General features: G+C 39.9%; 1 protein-coding gene across 1 annotated transcript; it reads right to left on the bottom strand.

Moving 5' to 3' along the window:
* Positions 1–856: 856 nt before the first annotated feature.
* Positions 857–17,313, bottom strand: LOC135718124 (long-chain fatty acid transport protein 6). The gene is made up of 10 exons (XM_065240413.1): positions 16,756–17,313; positions 12,582–12,788; positions 6,863–7,021; positions 6,597–6,721; positions 6,293–6,487; positions 5,997–6,087; positions 5,314–5,512; positions 3,061–3,158; positions 2,816–2,946; positions 857–2,729 (listed from the first exon to the last, which is right to left on the bottom strand). Exons 1-10 carry the CDS (start codon positions 17,228–17,230, stop codon positions 2,553–2,555), a joined length of 1,857 nt encoding a protein of 618 aa, XP_065096485.1. The 5' UTR covers positions 17,231–17,313; the 3' UTR covers positions 857–2,552.
* Positions 17,314–18,609: the final 1,296 nt, after the last annotated feature.

Below are 18,609 nucleotides of genomic sequence, written 5' to 3'. Positions count from 1 at the left end.
ATGCATTTTTTATGGTTATGGATATAAAAATAAACCAACCAAAATAAAGACAACTGACATGACAGTGCATAATTGATGATGATACATTAGATTAGTAATATACATATAAATATTAATAATAAAAATAAGTAAAAAACAGATTAAAGCAATTTTTCAAAGACATCTTAAAATCTATTTTCCTCTTGCATTTGTTTGAAGGTTTGTCTGTTGTTGTTTATGTGATTGTATACAGAGTAGGACATACAACTTTTCATTCTTTAATGTTCTCTAAAGAAATTTGTATATTAAATTGTGTACTACATACAGCCACAGAAAAAAATAAAAGACCTTTTTTAATGGTCTCTTTCAGTTTGAGTATTTATAGGTATATGTTTAAGTAAAATCATCGTTCTGTGAACTACCGACATTTCTGCCAAATTCTTAATAAAAAATATATTTTTATTTGCATTTATTTACAAAAAATTGAAATAGGGAAAACATGGTAAAAATGCAGGTTTTTTCTATCTTCAATACTGCAGAAAAAAAGAAGTTCCATAATTTTAGTCACATCTTTAATGGGTCTTATCATGCTCTCAGTCTTTTACATTTGCTGTTGGGTGACTTCATGACACTTCTGAGGTTTGCTTTTATTAAAATTCAACAGACAGTGGACATAAATGGTCATAATACATCTAGAAATTAATAAAAAGCAAAACTGTGGTCTCTTTAATTTTTTTCGTGGCTGTACAAATGCCTATATATTATTTAACACACACTGCCCTCTAGAGGTTCATCAATACCTTTATAAATGTGAAAAATCACATTTGCCACGTATCTCAGCTTTATCTTCAGACCATCAAAAGAAATCAAGCCAAAAGTGTTTTAAAGCTGGACTTTATTTAAATGATGTTCACATTAAAATAACTTTGAACACACATCAAAACAATGCATGAGAATCCAGTGACATTATACTCAACACTGTTAACATTGAGTGATAAAGATTAAAGTCTACAATACAAACTAAATATACAAAATATCTCTTACTATACAACAGAATATAAACTCTTAACTGTTTACAAATCATATCTATCATATGCAATCAGACATACACTATGTACATATGTGTAAATGTTAAGACACTATTCCCACTATAACACATTATTACACTCCTCACTGCGAATAAAAACATGTTTTAAAGTGTCAGTAAAAACTCTTCTGTAGTGAATTTAAGACGACAATACTGATCACAGATACTGCGGAAAATGCAAAGACATCTTTACATATAGGGTGACCAGATGAGATTGACTGAAATTCGGGGCGGGGGGGCAGACGTCATGGGGGGGGGGGGTGGTTGATGGGTTTGGGGGGTTTGGTTTGGTTTGCGGATCATCCAATAATAGTTTTATTTATTCATTTTATTTAATAATTGAATTTCAAACTGAACCAATCATATTAATAAGTACATATGGATATAAATAAATTGATATAATATGTAGGCTATAGAAGTATTATACTTCATAGAATAACAGTTAGATCATCCAATAGTTTTCTTTATTTAATGTACTTTTAAAAGACAATGAATTTCAAACTGAAGTTACTGAACCAATCATATTTTTATTAATATAAGTACATATGCATATACATAGAAGTAGTTTTTTTAACACAGTGCCTCGCCCTCAACCAATCTGACTCCTTCAAGCGACTGACTGTCACTGCCTGCACTTTCAACTGTCGTCGCGGCTGCTGTAACTTTCACTCTCTTAATCTACCCTATAAAACAAAAGGAGGACAAAAAGCTCATATTGTCTTTATGCATATAGACGAATTAGATAAATTAATAGAAACAATACAACTTTAAATTCACACTTGAGCTATAGCCTACCGAGGTTGTGGAGGCTCGACGCCAGCGGAGGTTTTTACTGCGGCCAGCATTTCCGTGCCTTAGTGCATATCTTAATGCGCGCCTACATCTTTTATAAAAAACAAAGATGCTGCAGCCAATGAGCAGCCGGCGGGGGTTGGCTGCAGGATGGCTCAAACTCCTTGCGCATGTTTTTGTCAGACAATAACTACTCAAGATTTTGCATCAATATAATTTTCGGGGAAATTAGAGCAGATTCGGGATTAAGATTTTGCTTCAGTATAATTTTCGAGACAATTAGAGCAGAATTCGGATTCGGGACAGCAGCTTAGATTTGGGGACTGTCCCGAATTTTTCGGGACGTCTGGTCACCCTACTTACATATGTTTTAACTCACTGCTTGTATTAGTGTTTCTTTATTTCACACAGCTTCTGTTAAACTCTAATAAATATGAAAAATCTTCTTGCAACTTTACTATTAATAACAACAAGATTCAATTACATGTTGCATTTGTTACAGTGTTATTACATGATTCATTAGTTTTATTTGTTAATATTATTTTTTTCTATTAAGAACTAATATTGTTCTATTAAGTCGAAAAGATGAATATTCACCATCTGTAATTGTTTATACCAACATTCACATGTATTTGTAGTGTAGATGAGATGTTACTGTAGGGAATGGAGGTGTATTCAGTTGCTTTCTTTGTCTCTAAAGTCTTATCTTCCCTGATATGATGTCTTGGTACAGTGGTACAGTCAATGGGATGTAGTCTTTCACGGATGTGTCCAGGAAGTAAAGCGCCTGTTGAACGGTCTCCGGACTGAAGCCCTGCTCCACCAGCGTTCCCTTCCTCTGCTTGAACGTATCCGTCACGTCTAAGGAAGTCTTCAGGACAAAAGCAGGAAAAGCACATTGAAATACAAGCCAATGGAGACGGCCGATATACTGGGTGTAGTTTTCTACCGACATACCTGAACTCGTAGAAACCACGGCCAGGCGTACGGAGGAAGAGTGTGGAGAAGATGAACATACAATCTATCTCCATCCAAATCCTGACCATCCTTTAACACAACAGCAGCCATTCCAACCCGACCCTCATATCCTGAAAATAACATCAAGGTTCATACTTATGTCACATGTTTATATACAGTTACTGCTGTAGCATGATTGAAAATGATGTTAAAGGTATTAAAATAAAGTATAAACTCCTGTTCACCTGGTACAGTGACTCCATAAACACTGATATCCTCCAGAAACTCCAGACAACCCAACACCTCTGAAACCTCCATGGTTGAGACATTTTCTCCTTTCCACCTGGAAACCAACAGTCAAAATGACAAATGAATATCTCTCATCCTCTTCTTGTCACGGTGATCCGTCATGTTTTGTTTGTCTCTCCGATTACGTCACCTGGACATTCACGGACTGATTCATCACACCTGTTCCCTGTTAAGTGTTGTGTATTTATACTGCTGTCTGTTTCTCACCTGTGGCCGGATCATTGTCATTGTCATTACTACCCTGTCTGTTCCCCGTGTCACATTTTGGATGTTCCTGTGTTGCTGTTTTACTCCTCGTGTTTTGTTTCTGTTCATTTTATATTAAATGTTATTTATTTCATGGTGAACCCTGCACTTGCGTCCTGATTCCTGTTTCCCAGTCGTGACAGAATGATCCGGCCACACTGGACGCAGCGGGTTCACGGAGGGCGGCTCCCCCAGGAGTTTCGTCGAGGGGGAGTAGTGACATCGGGGTTCATTCCCCATCAGCCCCGATGTCTCTTGGGGACCACCGTGAGCGATCGCTCGCTCCTGCGAGCATGCGGGAGGAGGATCGGCCCAGGCGGTCCCCCAACGGTTGAGTCGTCGTCGACGGTCCCTCGGAGAACCACCATCCTGCTCGCAGGGGGATCCGGAACGGACCACGCCCGATCATTTCCCCGGGGTGGCTACCGTGAGAGGGTCTCCGTTTCCGCGAGGGGATGGGAGATGACTTCCGGGGGCAGCTGATCGTCGGCGATTCCCAGGAGGGGGGTAATTCGTCTGCCTCGGTTCTCGGAGCGATCGCTCCGGTTCTCCTGGCGCAGTCCGGCCTACCGTTCCTGTTGGTCTCATCCCGGCGGCTGCCGGCTTCGCCAGGGTCCCCAAGCCCTCCACCCCTCCCTTGGACTCTCGCTACCAGACTTTTGTGTTTGTTTTGTTTAGGTGAGTGTCTGGTAGCCACTCTTAGAGGGAGGGGTCATGTCACGGTGATCCGTCATGTTTTGTTTGTCTCTCCGATTACGTCACCTGGACATTCACGGACTGATTCATCACACCTGTTCCCTGTTAAGTGTTGTGTATTTATACTGCTGTCTGTTTCTCACCTGTGGCCGGATCATTGTCATTGTCATTACTACCCTGTCTGTTCCCCGTGTCACATTTTGGATGTTCCTGTGTTGCTGTTTTACTCCTCGTGTTTTGTTTCTGTTCATTTTATATTAAATGTTATTTATTTCATGGTGAACCCTGCACTTGCGTCCTGATTCCTGTTTCCCAGTCGTGACACTTCTCAATGGAGGACTAAATGTTTGAGGACACCCGCAGTTGTACGACACATCTTTATACTTTTATCAAAAGGATCTTGCTTGGAAGAAAGTGAGCGAGGAGGTTGGACAATCTGATAAGTTGTAAAAATGCTCTTTACTCAATTTGAGCTATATATATATACATATTGAGACTACAAGCTAGCTAAAGCCGGCAAATTGAGCGTATTCACATCTGAATTTCACGTGCGAATGAAGTGAGTTTACTTAAAATGTTCAAGCGTCCAACTACGTGCGAATAGCACGATTTATACGGTTCATTTGCATCTGGTATGAATGCACAGTCAAAGTTTTATTCTTTCTATATTTCTGTGTTGTGAAAAGAACATAAACTTTGTTTTCTTGGGACTAAACATCTGTCACGCCCCGGAACAGATAGGAGGGCACAAACGCAAAGTTTGAAATAAATAACATTTATTAAATAAACAGGAATCAAAACAAGGCACGATAAATAAGAAAACAGGCAGGAACAGGGACCAAGACATACAGTACACTGTAGAAATGACACAAACTGAGGCAACGATCCAGCAGCTGAACATACAGGTGACAGGGATATATATACATATATATATAAAGACTAAATGGTAACAGGTGTGATGATTGGTAATCAGTGAAAAGTCCAGATGACAACAATCAGAACAGAGACAACAGAAACACGGTTGAAACCGTGACAACATCAGGATGTTTGCTTGATGGATTGTTGGAAAAAACAAATACTATGGAAGAAATACTATCTACCATCAACTGTGTGCTTACCTTTATTCATCAAAATATCTTCTTTTGTGCTCAACATGAGGATGAATAAATGATGAGTGAATTTTCATGTTTTGGGTGAACTATCCCTTTGTTCCTCTCAACAGTTAACAAGTTAAGTGAAGTATTTACCTGAATGTGTCTCCAATCCTGTCTTTAAAGTAAACAAAGTCTCTGTGGTCCTGAAGCATAAGATCTCCTGTGTTGAAGTAAACATCTCCTTTCTTAAAGACATCTCGTAGGAGTTTCTTCTCTGACAGAGCTTTTTCTCCAGCATAACCCAGAAACGGGTTTGTGAACGTCACTGGAGCAACTAATAACCCAGTTTCTCCTGTAATCAAATGAGAAAACATCTGCTACTCACTGTCAAACAAAAAAAAACTTCAGAAACTCTTGTCTTGTCTTGTTTTAAAGAAGACACTTTAAATTTTTTTACGGAAGTGTCTGGAGGTGAAAATATTAAATAAAAAAAAAGTTATAGCAATTTACATTTTTAAAAAAATACAATAAAGTATATATTTTATACATAAAATTATCACAAAAAAATGAGTAAAAACTTTTAGTGTGTTTACCAACAACAGCCACTAGGTGTCAACCATTGCTACATAAATTTGTCACAAACTAATAAATTACTGTCACTGCATTATTGTTTTCATATTGAAAATATGAAAAGTACATTTTTAAACCTTTTTCAAGGATAAATAGTTTGTCGTGATAAATATTTTTTTACATTCAGAACATTGAAGTAAATGCAGATGTCCCGCTCAAGAGACAGTGCTAGTTAAGGGGTTTTTAATACAGTATGCTGCTCTCACCTTTACTGGCCTTAATACAGCGACCTGCATCTGTCCGTACAGGCTCATATGTTTGTGGATCACATCTTAAAAACTCAAATGGCAAACTGAGCTGAAACAAACCGACATTATGCAAATTATACCACCAGTTACATTCAGAAAAACTGTGTTTACTGTATATTAAGATTACTGAAGGACATAAAGATCCATCCATGTTTCAGACGTCATGAGAAATGGTTTTGGCAAAAGGCATAATGGTTAAGTAATCAAATGGCAAACTTTTAATCAATTGTGAAAAGTCATGGTGAATAACTGACTTTATTGAAATAACTGGCACGTCCAATGGGCCCAATTTCATCTGTGTAATTCACAAAGCCAATACTGGCCTCTGTTAGACCGTAAGATTCACGGATCTGGACTTTCCCAAACCGCCGGATAAAATCTCTCCAAACGTCAGCTCTAAGACCGCTTCCTGCAGCGAGACGAACGCTATGAACTGCTTCCTCTTTAGTCTGTAGATAAACAACCATATCAGTGAGATGGGCAATAGGTTACAAGACTTTAATGTCTGTGTGTTTTTTAATAAGACGGTTCAATTATGTAATGTGGTAGCTTAAGTACCTTTGGTTGATTGACCAAATATCGACAGAGTTCTCCAATATACTGAAACACAGTAACGTCATACTTCAGACAGTCCTTCCAAAACTGACTGGCAGAGAACTTCTTCTTCAAAACACAAGTCGCCCCTAAAATTCAATCCTCAATGTTAAGAATGAATGTATATACACATACATTGGCCTTTATCTGCATCACAAAGAAGACTGATAATACAGTTTTGTGTTATTCTGACTGCAAAATGTCTTCTAAAATAATGTCGTTAAGCATACCAAGATCGATGCATCCTCCGATCCCGAGCAGTGATGCGGACATGTGATAGAGCGGTAGCGTCAGATAGACTTTATCATCTGCACGCGCTCCACACATGCGTAGAAACGCCATACACATGACAGCCTTAATGTGACTGATACGAGCTGCTTTCGGCAGTCCTATGTGAGAGAGAAACACAAATGCTGAGTTAAATTACAGTATGTTACTGTACTGCATGAGACCACAGACTGAACTACTGTATATCAGGATAGAAATTAAGGGTGTCACAATTCTCCAAATCCTCAATTCAATTACATACACGATTCTAAGGTCAAGATTTGATTCTCGGTTTTTACTTTTTTTTAAAGCACAAAACAATGCTAGGTCATTTTTAGACTACACTTTTATGAAATATAATATCTGACCTTGAACCCGGGGATGCCCTACCATGTTAGTCGTGCTGCCAGTGAAAAACATATGGTACACAGCACGCACATATCTGATAAAACGAAACTTCCTGTCAGATGAACATTCCTGTCAGTACTTTGCAACTTAAAAATGCGCTTTTATTACCGTCAGACGAGATTGTGAGACTATACTAGGGCTGTCACTTTTTATTCGATATTCGAATATGCATTCGAACATGACGTGAAATATCCGTATTCGAACTATAAATAAACCATCCGTTTTTTTAAATGCCATGTGTAGCGCATTTTTTACATTAACACCTAGTAATAGGAAGGAGTGTGAGAGTGAGACCGACGACAGCAACTGTGCGCAAGAGAGGGAATCAAATGTGAACAAAAAATGAACCTCATGTGCATGTCAAGATAGAATTATAGTTTGTACCGTAAAACTTCAAATAATAGCCCAGGCTTTTATTTTCCCAAACCTATCGTCACACCAGGCGTCTAAAAGAGACAGGCGTCTATAAGAGACAGGCTTTTAATTTAATTGTTCCAGCATGACAGCAGGAGGTTACCACATTTTACGGTTTATTTATAATTTGAATGTGTTTAACAAAGTAGTTTGTGTAAGAATGACAGTATTAAATTATTGGCAGCATAAATAAAGCATACAAGGATATGCTTTTTTTATTGGTTGTTGCGTGAAATCTTACCCAGATACAACAGTGCTATTTTCTGATTGGCTATTGTGTAGCCTCTTTCTTTTTTTTGGATTGGCTCGCTCGACTAGAACTCCAGGGGAGACGGGCTTGATATAGAGAGCAGTGCGGCCAGATACATTTTGGGCACTGCAGTATATTAAATATGAAAAATAGTGTTTCTGCGTGAGAAATACAATGTGTTACGGGCTATTAATAGCGGCCTCAAAACACTACCGGCCCACCCGGAAAAGTCCCGACTCTCCCGATTGCCACTTCGCTACTGTCATCATCGCTGCAATCCTGACGACGAACCTTGTTGTGTTGTCATAGTCATGAGTAACGGAAGGACTGCGTCTGTCACATGACATCTACCGGTAATCAAAACTTTAGCGTGTCTGCACCATAGAACTGTCTTAAACAGACGATCTGATGGGTTTTAGAATATTAAATACAACCCGAAACTAAAAAACAGACCAGGCTTTTATTTGAGACAGGCGTTTATTTACCCAAACCTGTTGTCACACCAGGCGTCTAAAAGAGACAGGCGTCTGTTTGGGACTAGGCTATTATTTGAAGTTTTACGGTATATGAAATGGCATATTGTTTATAGTGTATATTATAGCAGAATAGAAATACGTGTTAATACGTTCGCATTATGAAATTAGCATGTATGAAGATAATTTCATCATTTTCGCAATGTAAACTTTTTATATTAAACAACAACAGCATTTGTCTTGTAAACAGATTTGAAATGATGATGTGTTGACTGTCGCGCTTCACAGACGACAGAGTCAAGTGAGATCTGCTTAACTCATCTATAAGTTTAACTTCATCTCAAGTATCAAAGGGTTTGTGCTCTCTATCATTGAAAACGGTCAAGCAAACAGCACGCGCAGAGATAATGCACTTGTCAATGACGGCTCACAAACGCGCGGGTTATAGGCTGTATGTGTGCTTGTTGTCAATGAGATTACTTCTCACAAACACGCTCAAGCGCGGGATATGTGTGCTTGTCAATGACGGGCATTAAATCCGTCGAATTCCGCTGAGTTTTCTGCCGAAATCTGCGGTCACGAATTCCTTTTGGATGCTGCTATTTAAGTTGTCACGTTATTGTTTGTAACTGTTCTGAATCGTTTTATATATATATATATATATATATATATATATATATATATATATATATATATATATATATATATATAAGTTTGTTATTCATACGTTGATAACCTGCTGTTTCAAACATTAAGTAAAAAAGTAATCCATTCCAGACAACCCTGATTATGACTGACACTGTTAACAATTTTGTGATTGAATCTCCATTACGGTGTTTTTTTATGCGCGTGGGGGGGGGGGGGGTTGCTAGATATTCGAATATATTCGGATACATTGCATGATATTCGAAATCCGTTCGAATTTGATTTTTCTCAAAAGTGACAGCCCTAGACTATACCCCAATAAGTCATGTTTAAATGCTGTTTTCATAACTCTTAAAGCTCCACTGTGTAAGATCTACTCCCATCTAGCGGTGAAATTCTATATGACAACCAACTGAATATTACTTTCTAGCTCCCCCCCATTCGGAACGCGTTTTAACTCGTACGGTGGCCGTGTCATCCCAAATTTAACATGGCTGCCAGTAGCTACAAAACAAAAGCAATGAAAAAAATGAACAATTTGCAATGTCCTTTGCCTGTGATCCGTCAAAGCACACAGATTTATGTTAAACATGGAAAAAGTCTGATTTTCATGATATGTCCGCTTAAAATCACATACAAAAAGCAACCATAAACGTAGCTTAGACACTCCTTTTTCATCGATGCGTGGAAAAATATCCCAGGGGCTGTTAAACTTGGTATTAAGATGTGTTTTCGTCGATCGGGTCACAAGTGGACGAGAGAGACACATCACGTTTACAATTGGTATTTAAATCTGTCTCTTTTGTCCATTTTCGACCGCTTCTCTCCAGATTACTGAGGGGATGGTCTGTGGACGAGTCCCTCTCCTGTCATTTAATCATGAGCGGGAGTAATGACGGGTTTAAATGGACGCGAACTAATACTATGTCAGAGTCCAATGCTTATGTTTTAAGTAAACGTTACATGTCCGTGTATATAGCCCTTTTCACACAGAAATTCCGTAAAATACACGTAAAATGCATCCTGGATTTTTCCGGAATAGTTAGAGTTTTTGTTCGTTCACACTGCCAAGATTACACGGTATCTGATGGTCCCGGAAAGACACGTGACATGTTGAAAGTCCCGCCCTCTCTTCTACGCAGCGTCTGAAGTTTGCATATTATTTATTATTTCTCTCTCCAGAAACAACTCGCGTGCATTTTTGTTTATGATAAGACTACAAAGGAGCGCGTGAATGCACAGTTCTATTCTGGTGAATGATCTCAGCTTCAGAGTGTATTTTGACAAGCTCCCTGATTTCTGCTTTGATACAGTTTTCAGACATTTCTCATCGTGATTGTTTATATGCATTTAAAACTCGCATTTTGAGGAGCTGAACAATATATCTCGTTGGGATGACATGCGGGTATTTTCGTTTATTATAGCTCAAATGAGCACGTGACGCGATATTCTTTTATGCTGCTGAATGATCTCCGTTTCAACGCAGTAAGTAACGAGCTAACTTACCTGATATCCGCTTCAGTCTAGTATGCTGACATTTCTCGTAGTGAATGTTGTAAATCCCTGATTTTAAAGAGTTGAACCAACTTCATGTTGCCATGACACGCGCGTCCTCACTACGGCACGTGCGTCATTGTTTATGCGTCTCATATATAATTTCCTGATAACTGCTTCAATCTAGTTTGCAACATTTCTCGTGGTGAATGTTTATATACATGTTATCTCTCGTTGTAAGGAGCTGAACCATAACTTGTGTTGTGATGATGACGCGCGCGTCCTCACTTCGACACGCCCTTTATGGCATTCTTGTTCACACAGAGGGTTACCCGCGTATCTTACTAGGTCCTCTTTCCGGCAACGATCCCAGAAGATTAACGGAACGAGTTTTTGTTCACACAGACGCTTGTCTGGCAATTTTACGGGTATTTTCTGGGACCAGAGGTCTGTGTGAATGAGGTTTATGTAAGAGCTTTCTCTGATATTGGTGAAATAAGATCACTCAACTTTCACACGCTTGTAAAATGAAACGAAAGACGCGCAGATCAGTTTTATCAATGAAAGGCTAAAAATAGGGCTGTCACCGTGTGTTTGTGCTAGAGGTCAGAAAAGATGAAAAACATTTATCTCAGTACCTCAGATTACATAAATGGGCGGAGAGACGGCGTGTGGCTGTTCGAACACATTAAACCACATGCGTGTTTACACTAACAAGTGTTATGCATAATCATGCTAAAGTTAGCCAAGGAACTATAAAACTTCAAGTTTACAACATGGACTGTATAGATGTAAACGAATATGCTGAATTACCTGTGGAGATTATAGAAAGTGCAACTTCAGTGTCCCTTGAGCCCCATCTTGGAAAACTAACATTACTCCAATATTGACTTTGGTCTTGTTGTTTTTCCTGTCGCGTTGTCATTTTAAATCCCCTTTTCGCTTCCTTGGCGACTTGTTTTAATGTCCTCGAAAATAGGTCTTCAACAGGCTTTCAAATCTGCCTGAAATCAAAGCATTAGATCGCGGGATCATCACGGTGTGCTGCTGTTGTTGAATCCGAAAGGATTCAGTCTACACAGGTTGCATAGGCTGCATACGTCATCAAGCCTGGTTTATTTAATTTAACTGAGCATTACATTCGCAAGTCATAAGCATATTACATCAATTTACAATTAACTAAGAATAATTGTCAGCTTTATAATTGTTAATATTCTGAAATAAGGCTGTCTTGATGACGTATACCGCCTACACATGCAACCTCAGGAGGCTTCAGCTAGCAGCCAGTGTGAGTGTAGTCTGAAAGTGCGAAAGGCGGAGCTTGAATTTCAGGAATGTCCCTCGTCTGCGAATGTATTTCAAAGATGGAGGCACAACATGGATGCGCCAGTCGAGCGACTCGACCATATGTATTCTAAATAGCAGATTCTACACTTACGAGAATACTTTGATTAGTGGGTGGAAGTAATTACACATGAATGAGCACATACTTTTGAAAGAAAACATGGGTTTTTGTTAAGAATTAACTCAAAAAAGTACACAGTGGAACTTTAAGCAACTGAAATAAGTTGTTGTGAAACTTAAACAGATCTCAGTTCAGAGAAACAACCGGTCCTGGCACAGATGCCATTCTATTTTTTGTTTCCCATTTAAAGAGCTAGTGTGGTGTCTTCTGCGTCTGCCATGCTATCTTTTGACTGGCTGTAGCTAGCGAAGTTTTTTCCCGCTTGGCAAGCCGACCGGATGTGACATGGGCATTTTTTAATTAGAAGTTCGAGGTTGTGACTTAATTTCGATCTATTTCGATTTAAAATCGGAATCGTGACACCCTTAATAGAAACACAGACATCCAACAACAGAACATTCAATCTCAAATATTTATTCACTATAGAAACTGTCAGTGGACTGTGGGTAAAGTGTTCAATTTTTCACAATTTTTTCTGTCACACTATATGACGCATTTATGGTTTATTTGTCAACTACTCATGTGTCACGTACCTGTAGTGCCTGATGTAAAGACAAATAAGAAGTTGGATAAGAGGTTTGTCTGAGGGATGTTAACCAGGGGCTTCTCTGGAGAGGCGACTTCCACCTTATCCAACAGTGTCCTGACATCCTGATGTGAGGAGACGTCCGCTACCACCCAAACATCAACGCTATGATCTGTCAGCATCCGCAGCAATTTATCTACAGATCCCATCAGCTCTGATTCCAAACACAAACCAAACACATTATTATATCAAATTTCACATTATCTCAAAAATCAAACAGTCATAATGATGTTTATATATTATAATATATTTGACAATGTCACGTGCAGAAATAATCAGACGCTTGGTTTCTGCTTCATTACATCTCAAAGTGGTTTCATAAACATTCAGGTTATCAGCGTTTGTGCAAACCAGTCAATTTTTCATACCATTGTTAGTAACCCAGACTATTACTATTGTTATAACTAGTGGCGTGCTTACATGTCCATTCAGACTCTTTTACCTATCTCACACTTTATTTTATCTTCATCATTAAGATTGGGGTAAATAATCAATCTACATCCTACAGAACATTAACAAAAGTATATAACATCTTAACAACAATAAACAAACAAAACTTTAAATCTTTCTTTAAACTATGTAAGGCTTATACCCCCCTGTCTCTACGATGTTCTAATGCAGAGATATAGGCTTTTTAATTGGTTGCTAGGGTACCTCTGTTTGATTGCTAGGGAGTAAATTGGCGTTCACCAGTGATTATACTAGAGCAGAGCCGATCCCCCCTATACACAGGCTACGCGAGCTGCGTAGGGCCCCGCACCACTAGGGCCCCCCTTGTTCTTAACTTCATGCAGCGCTGCAGAGACCAGCTGGCGAGTGACATCATTGTGCAGCGAGAGTCATTAGAAATTATAACAAGCAGTCTGATCTCACAATAATTTAATTCCAGTTGTCAGTCCACCTATGCAGCTCTGCATGTGGTTGACGCATCTATTGACATGCATCTTCATTCGGATATGGTTTAAAGCCATCCACCCGGAGCAGGAAAGGCAAACGTCGTGAAGGTAAAGTAAAAAAATTTATAACACATTAATGTTTTAAATTCCTGTTTAGTTTTGACTAACCATGCAATGGATTTATAACAAACACTGCAGTCCAAATCCCTAGATTTTTAGTCCAGTGTGTTTTGTTAGAAACGCTTGAACAGATTAATAATCAAAATCTTTCATACGTGTTAAAAAATAAACATTTATGCATGCAAGATGTTGTGTGGCTCTTGTTAGCATTTAAAAAAATGCACATTAGGTCTAATGTTTGCATATTTAGAGAATTATTGATGTATTTTGGTGTATTTATCTGTGGAGTCTGATCATGCCTTAGTTTTAAAACAAATTGGAACATCTGTTGAGTTGTTTGTTATTGTCACGACGCGGGAGTGGAGGGAGGACACAAACGCAGAGTTCGGACAAAATAAGTAACATTTAATTATAAAACACGAGGGCAAACATGGTGAAAGCAGGAACACAGGAACATAAACACAGGAAACAGACAGGGTATCAATGACAATCATCCTGCACAGGCTGATGGAACAAAGGCATATAAATACAAACACAATCAAACATACAACAGGTGTGGTGTGTTGGCGTAATTAGTCCATGAGTGTCCAGGTGAAACGGATGAGTGCAAAACACAAAACATGTCACGGACTAGCCGTGACATAACCCCTCCCGAGTGGCTACCAGACACTCACATAAAAACAAAACAAAAACAAAGTCTGGTAGCGAGAGTCCAAGGGAGGGGTGGAGGGCTTGGGGACCCTGGCGAAGCCGGCAGCCGCCGGGACGAAACCAACAGGACAGTGGGCCGGACTGCGCCAGGAGAACCGGAGCGATCGCTCCAAGAACCGAGGCAGACGAATTACCCCCCTTCTGGGAATCGTCGACGATGAGGTGCCCCCTGGAAGTCATCTCCCGTCCCCTCGCGGAAATGGAGACCCTCACTCGGTAGCCACCCCGGGGAAATGATCGGGCGTGGTCCGTTCCGGATCCCCCTACGAGCGGGACGGTGGTCCTCCGAGGGACAGTCGACGACGACTCAACCGTTGGGGGACCGCCTGGGCCGATCCTCCTCCCGCAGGCCAGCAGGAGCGAGCGATCGCTCACGGTGGTCCCCAAGAGACATCGGGGATGATGGAATACGAACCCCGATGTCACTACTCCCCCTCAACGAAATTCTTGGGGGACCTGCCCTCCGCGAACTCGCTGCGTCCAATGCTGGCCGGATCATTCTGTCATGACTGGGTAACAGGAAGTAGGACGCATACGCAGGGTTCACCATGAAATAAATAACATTTTATATTAAATGTTATTTATTTCATGTGAACCCTGCGAGTGCGTCCTTACTTCTGTTGCCCGTCGTGACAGAATGATCCGGCCAGACTGAACGCAGCGGGTTCACGGAGGGCGGCTCCCCCAGGAGTTTCGTCGAGGGGGAGTAGTGACATCGGGGTTAATTCCCCATCAGCCCCGATGTCTCTTGGGGACCACCGTGAGCGATCGCTCGCTCCTGCGAGCATGCGGGAGGAGGATCGGCCCAGGCGGTCCCCCAACGGTTGAGTCGTCGTCGACGGTCCCTCGGAGGACCACCATCCTGCTCGCAGGGGGATCCGGAACGGACCACGCCCGATCATTTCCCCGGGGTGGCTACCGAGAGAGGGTCTCCGTTTCCGCGAGGGGATGGGAGAGGACTTCCGGGGGCAGCTGATCGTCGGCGATTCCCAGGAGGGGGGTAATTCGTCTGCCTCGGTTCTCGGAGCGATCGCTCCGGTTCTCCTGGCGCAGTCCGGCCAACCGTTCCTGTTGGTCTCATCCCGGCGGCTGCTGGCTTCGCCAGGGTCCCCAAGCCCTCCACCCCTCCCTTGGACTCTCGCTACCAGACTTTGTTTTTGTTTTGTGTTTATGTGAGTGTCTGGTAGCCACTCGTAGAGGGAGGGGTTATGTCACGGTGATCCGTGTCATGTTTTGTGTCTGTTCTATATTGTCATCACCTGGACACTTGTTAATTATCACATCATTCATTCCACCTGTGTGTCATTAGTCTTTGTGTATTTATACCAGTGTTTGTGTCACACTCATTGCCGGATCATTGTCATTGTCGCCATTTGTCTCCATCCTGTCTGTTCCTGTTTATTTATTCTGCCTGTTGTTTGATTCCCGTGTTTGTTTTCTATGTTATTTATATTAAATGTTATCCTTTTATGTGAACCCTGCATATGTGTCCTGATTCCCGTTTCCCGGCGTGACAGTTATAGTTTATCTGACAGTTATTTTGGTTTTATCTCATTTGTTTCCTACATCTCTTAAAAATAATATATTTGGCAGTAGACCTTGTTTTCTAAGTACTACTGTAACAGATTAAGGAGCTTTTCAAAAAACATGTGTCATGTTATAATAAAAGTATTCTGAATGAGTGTCACAGTAATATACATGTGGCAAAAATATTAGCTATAAGATAATATGTGTTTTAGTTAACATTTCGTTTATAGCTACATTTAAGCAGAGACAGTGAATGTTTTTTATGAACACGATGACAGGGCCCCCTCACAAAGTTGCTTAGGGCCCCAAGAAGGCCAGGATCGGCGCTGCACTCAAGCCACAAGTGAAACAATCCAACCCCAGTTTCTCTACTATGTTCTTCTGATGCAGTGATATAGGCTTTTTAATCGGTTGCTAGGGTACCATTGTTTGGTTGCTATGAAGTAAATTGGCAAGTAAATGGTTTTAGAGCTTCTCTTTGTGTGTACAGATGTTTCTACAGTGCTGGTATCTCATCTCATGACATATTGAGTTAAAGGTGTTTCTGCATCACATACTGAAAATGTTTTCACAGGATGAGACTTGTTCATGTGTTCACTCTCTTTTAACAAAAGTGTTTCTTTAAGGGAACCGGATCAGTGAAAACATTACTTACTGACACTCAAACTATACTCATTATTTCTACTAATAACACAAATGTATTGAAAAGATAAAACCCTTATTTCTGAAAACTCCTTCTCACGAGGCACATCATGAAACAGCAGCATTTACTGTATGATGAACACTTGATGGCTTGTTTACAGACTGATCGTCTCTGTGTGTTTGTGGGGATCAGTTGTTGTTGTTGTCGTTGTGTGAATCTTTTACCTGAACTGATGACGACTGCTTTGGCTGCACAGCTGCGCAGACAGTGATGGATGGACTGAGGTTTGAGGTTAAAGTTAAGAAACGCGACCTCACAGCCCAATTTACAGAGTCCGAACCAAACACTGATGAAATCCGCCTCATTCTTCATGAGAAGAGCCACAACATCTCCACATTTCAATTCGCAATGAGCCTGAAACACGTGTGCGAATCTGTTACTCCTCTCGTCCACATCTCTGTATGTAAAGATCTGATCCTCACACACGATAAAGGCTTTATCTGGACTCCTTTTTGCCTGAAGCTCAAAGTTCTGGAGATACGTGACGACACCGCGCTTCATCCTCGCCATCATCGACCTCCCGACGCGACGGAGTCTCGCGTAGTACATCAAGTCAGCCCAAAAGTAAGGATATAACTTCCTCTGAAGGACAAACAGGGTGAAAAATCCCACAGCCAGAGAGCTAATAGCCCAATGCATTATGATAGCTTGAGTATATAAAGAGACAGAGACGAGTTGTGCGCGCTCAGAACTCTACCTCATATTTAAATCCCTCGCCTCACGCTCTACTGCGCATGCGCGACAGCGACTTCACAACCACAAACTATTCATTACAGTGAAACAAATTCACACATGCAAAAACACGAGCAAAAGTTAATTCAGAAGAAGACTGATACTTTAAATCATTACATTCTGTTATTAACAGACATGAACAACACAAAGAAAACGCAATGAAAAGAAAGTTTTCATAACAGATCTCTTATGAAAATGTATGTCTTTTGTTGTAAAAGTGTAGTAACCATGGTTTTTTATGTAGTATTGATTACTATTATAAATTACTATTATAAAAAACATATGGGTTTACTACACTAGCCATGGTTTAACTATAACTATTAAAAACCATGGTTGTCAAAATCATGGTTATTTTGTGGTTACTATGGTTTTACTACAGTAACCATGTTTTGTTTTGTTTTGTTTGTTTTAAATGTAGTTAAACCATGGTTAATTTTAGGAATTGCCTTATACCCTTATGAAAATGAACCATGGTTTTACTACAATTAAAAAAAAACATGGTTATGGTAGTAAAAAACAATACCCCCAAAAAACAACAACATATATTACTATACCTTTTCCACACAAAAAACATGGTTAATTTTCGTAAGGGCCTACATATATAAAATGATAGCTAACATGTGAACACATACTGTTAAATAATAAAATATTCTGTATGTTTCATATGTACAAGGATCTGAGTTTTTATTTTGTATATCTGTGAAATTCATGGACATATATTGTATAGCTCAGTGGTAGGCATTGCGTTTGCAACACAAAGCATCATGGGTTTGAACCCAGGGACTTACAGAGCTTGAAATGCACTGTTTGTCGCTTTGGATAAAATCATCTGCCAAATGCCTAAATGTATACTGTACGTGTTTTACATACTGTATATTCCCATACAGATTTCTGCATGGGATAGGTCTCTATTAAAGGGATAGTTCACCCAAAAATGAAAATTCTGTCATCATTTACTCATGTTGTAACAAATCTGTATAAATGTCTTTGTTCTGATGAATACAAAGGAAGATATTTTGAGGAATGTTTGTTCCCAAAGGATTATGAGACCCATTCACTGGTAGGAAAAAAGAATTATATGGAAGTCAATGGGGCTTCTGATGGTTAACAACTATTCATCGAAATATCTTCCATTAGAACAAAGACATTTATACAGGTTTGTTACATGAGTAAATGATGACAGAATTTTAATTTTTGAGCGAACTATCCCTCGTCCTCCGCCAGCATTTTTTGTGATTTTCACAAAATATTCACAAAATGCCTTCCAGGAAAATGTTCTTCTATGA

This window comes from Paramisgurnus dabryanus, chromosome 11 (genome assembly GCF_030506205.2).
Source record: "Paramisgurnus dabryanus chromosome 11, PD_genome_1.1, whole genome shotgun sequence".
Lineage (NCBI taxonomy): Eukaryota > Metazoa > Chordata > Actinopteri > Cypriniformes > Cobitidae > Paramisgurnus > Paramisgurnus dabryanus.
The sequence above is the reverse complement of the archived record's forward strand: the minus strand, read 5'-3'. Positions and strand labels throughout refer to the sequence as shown.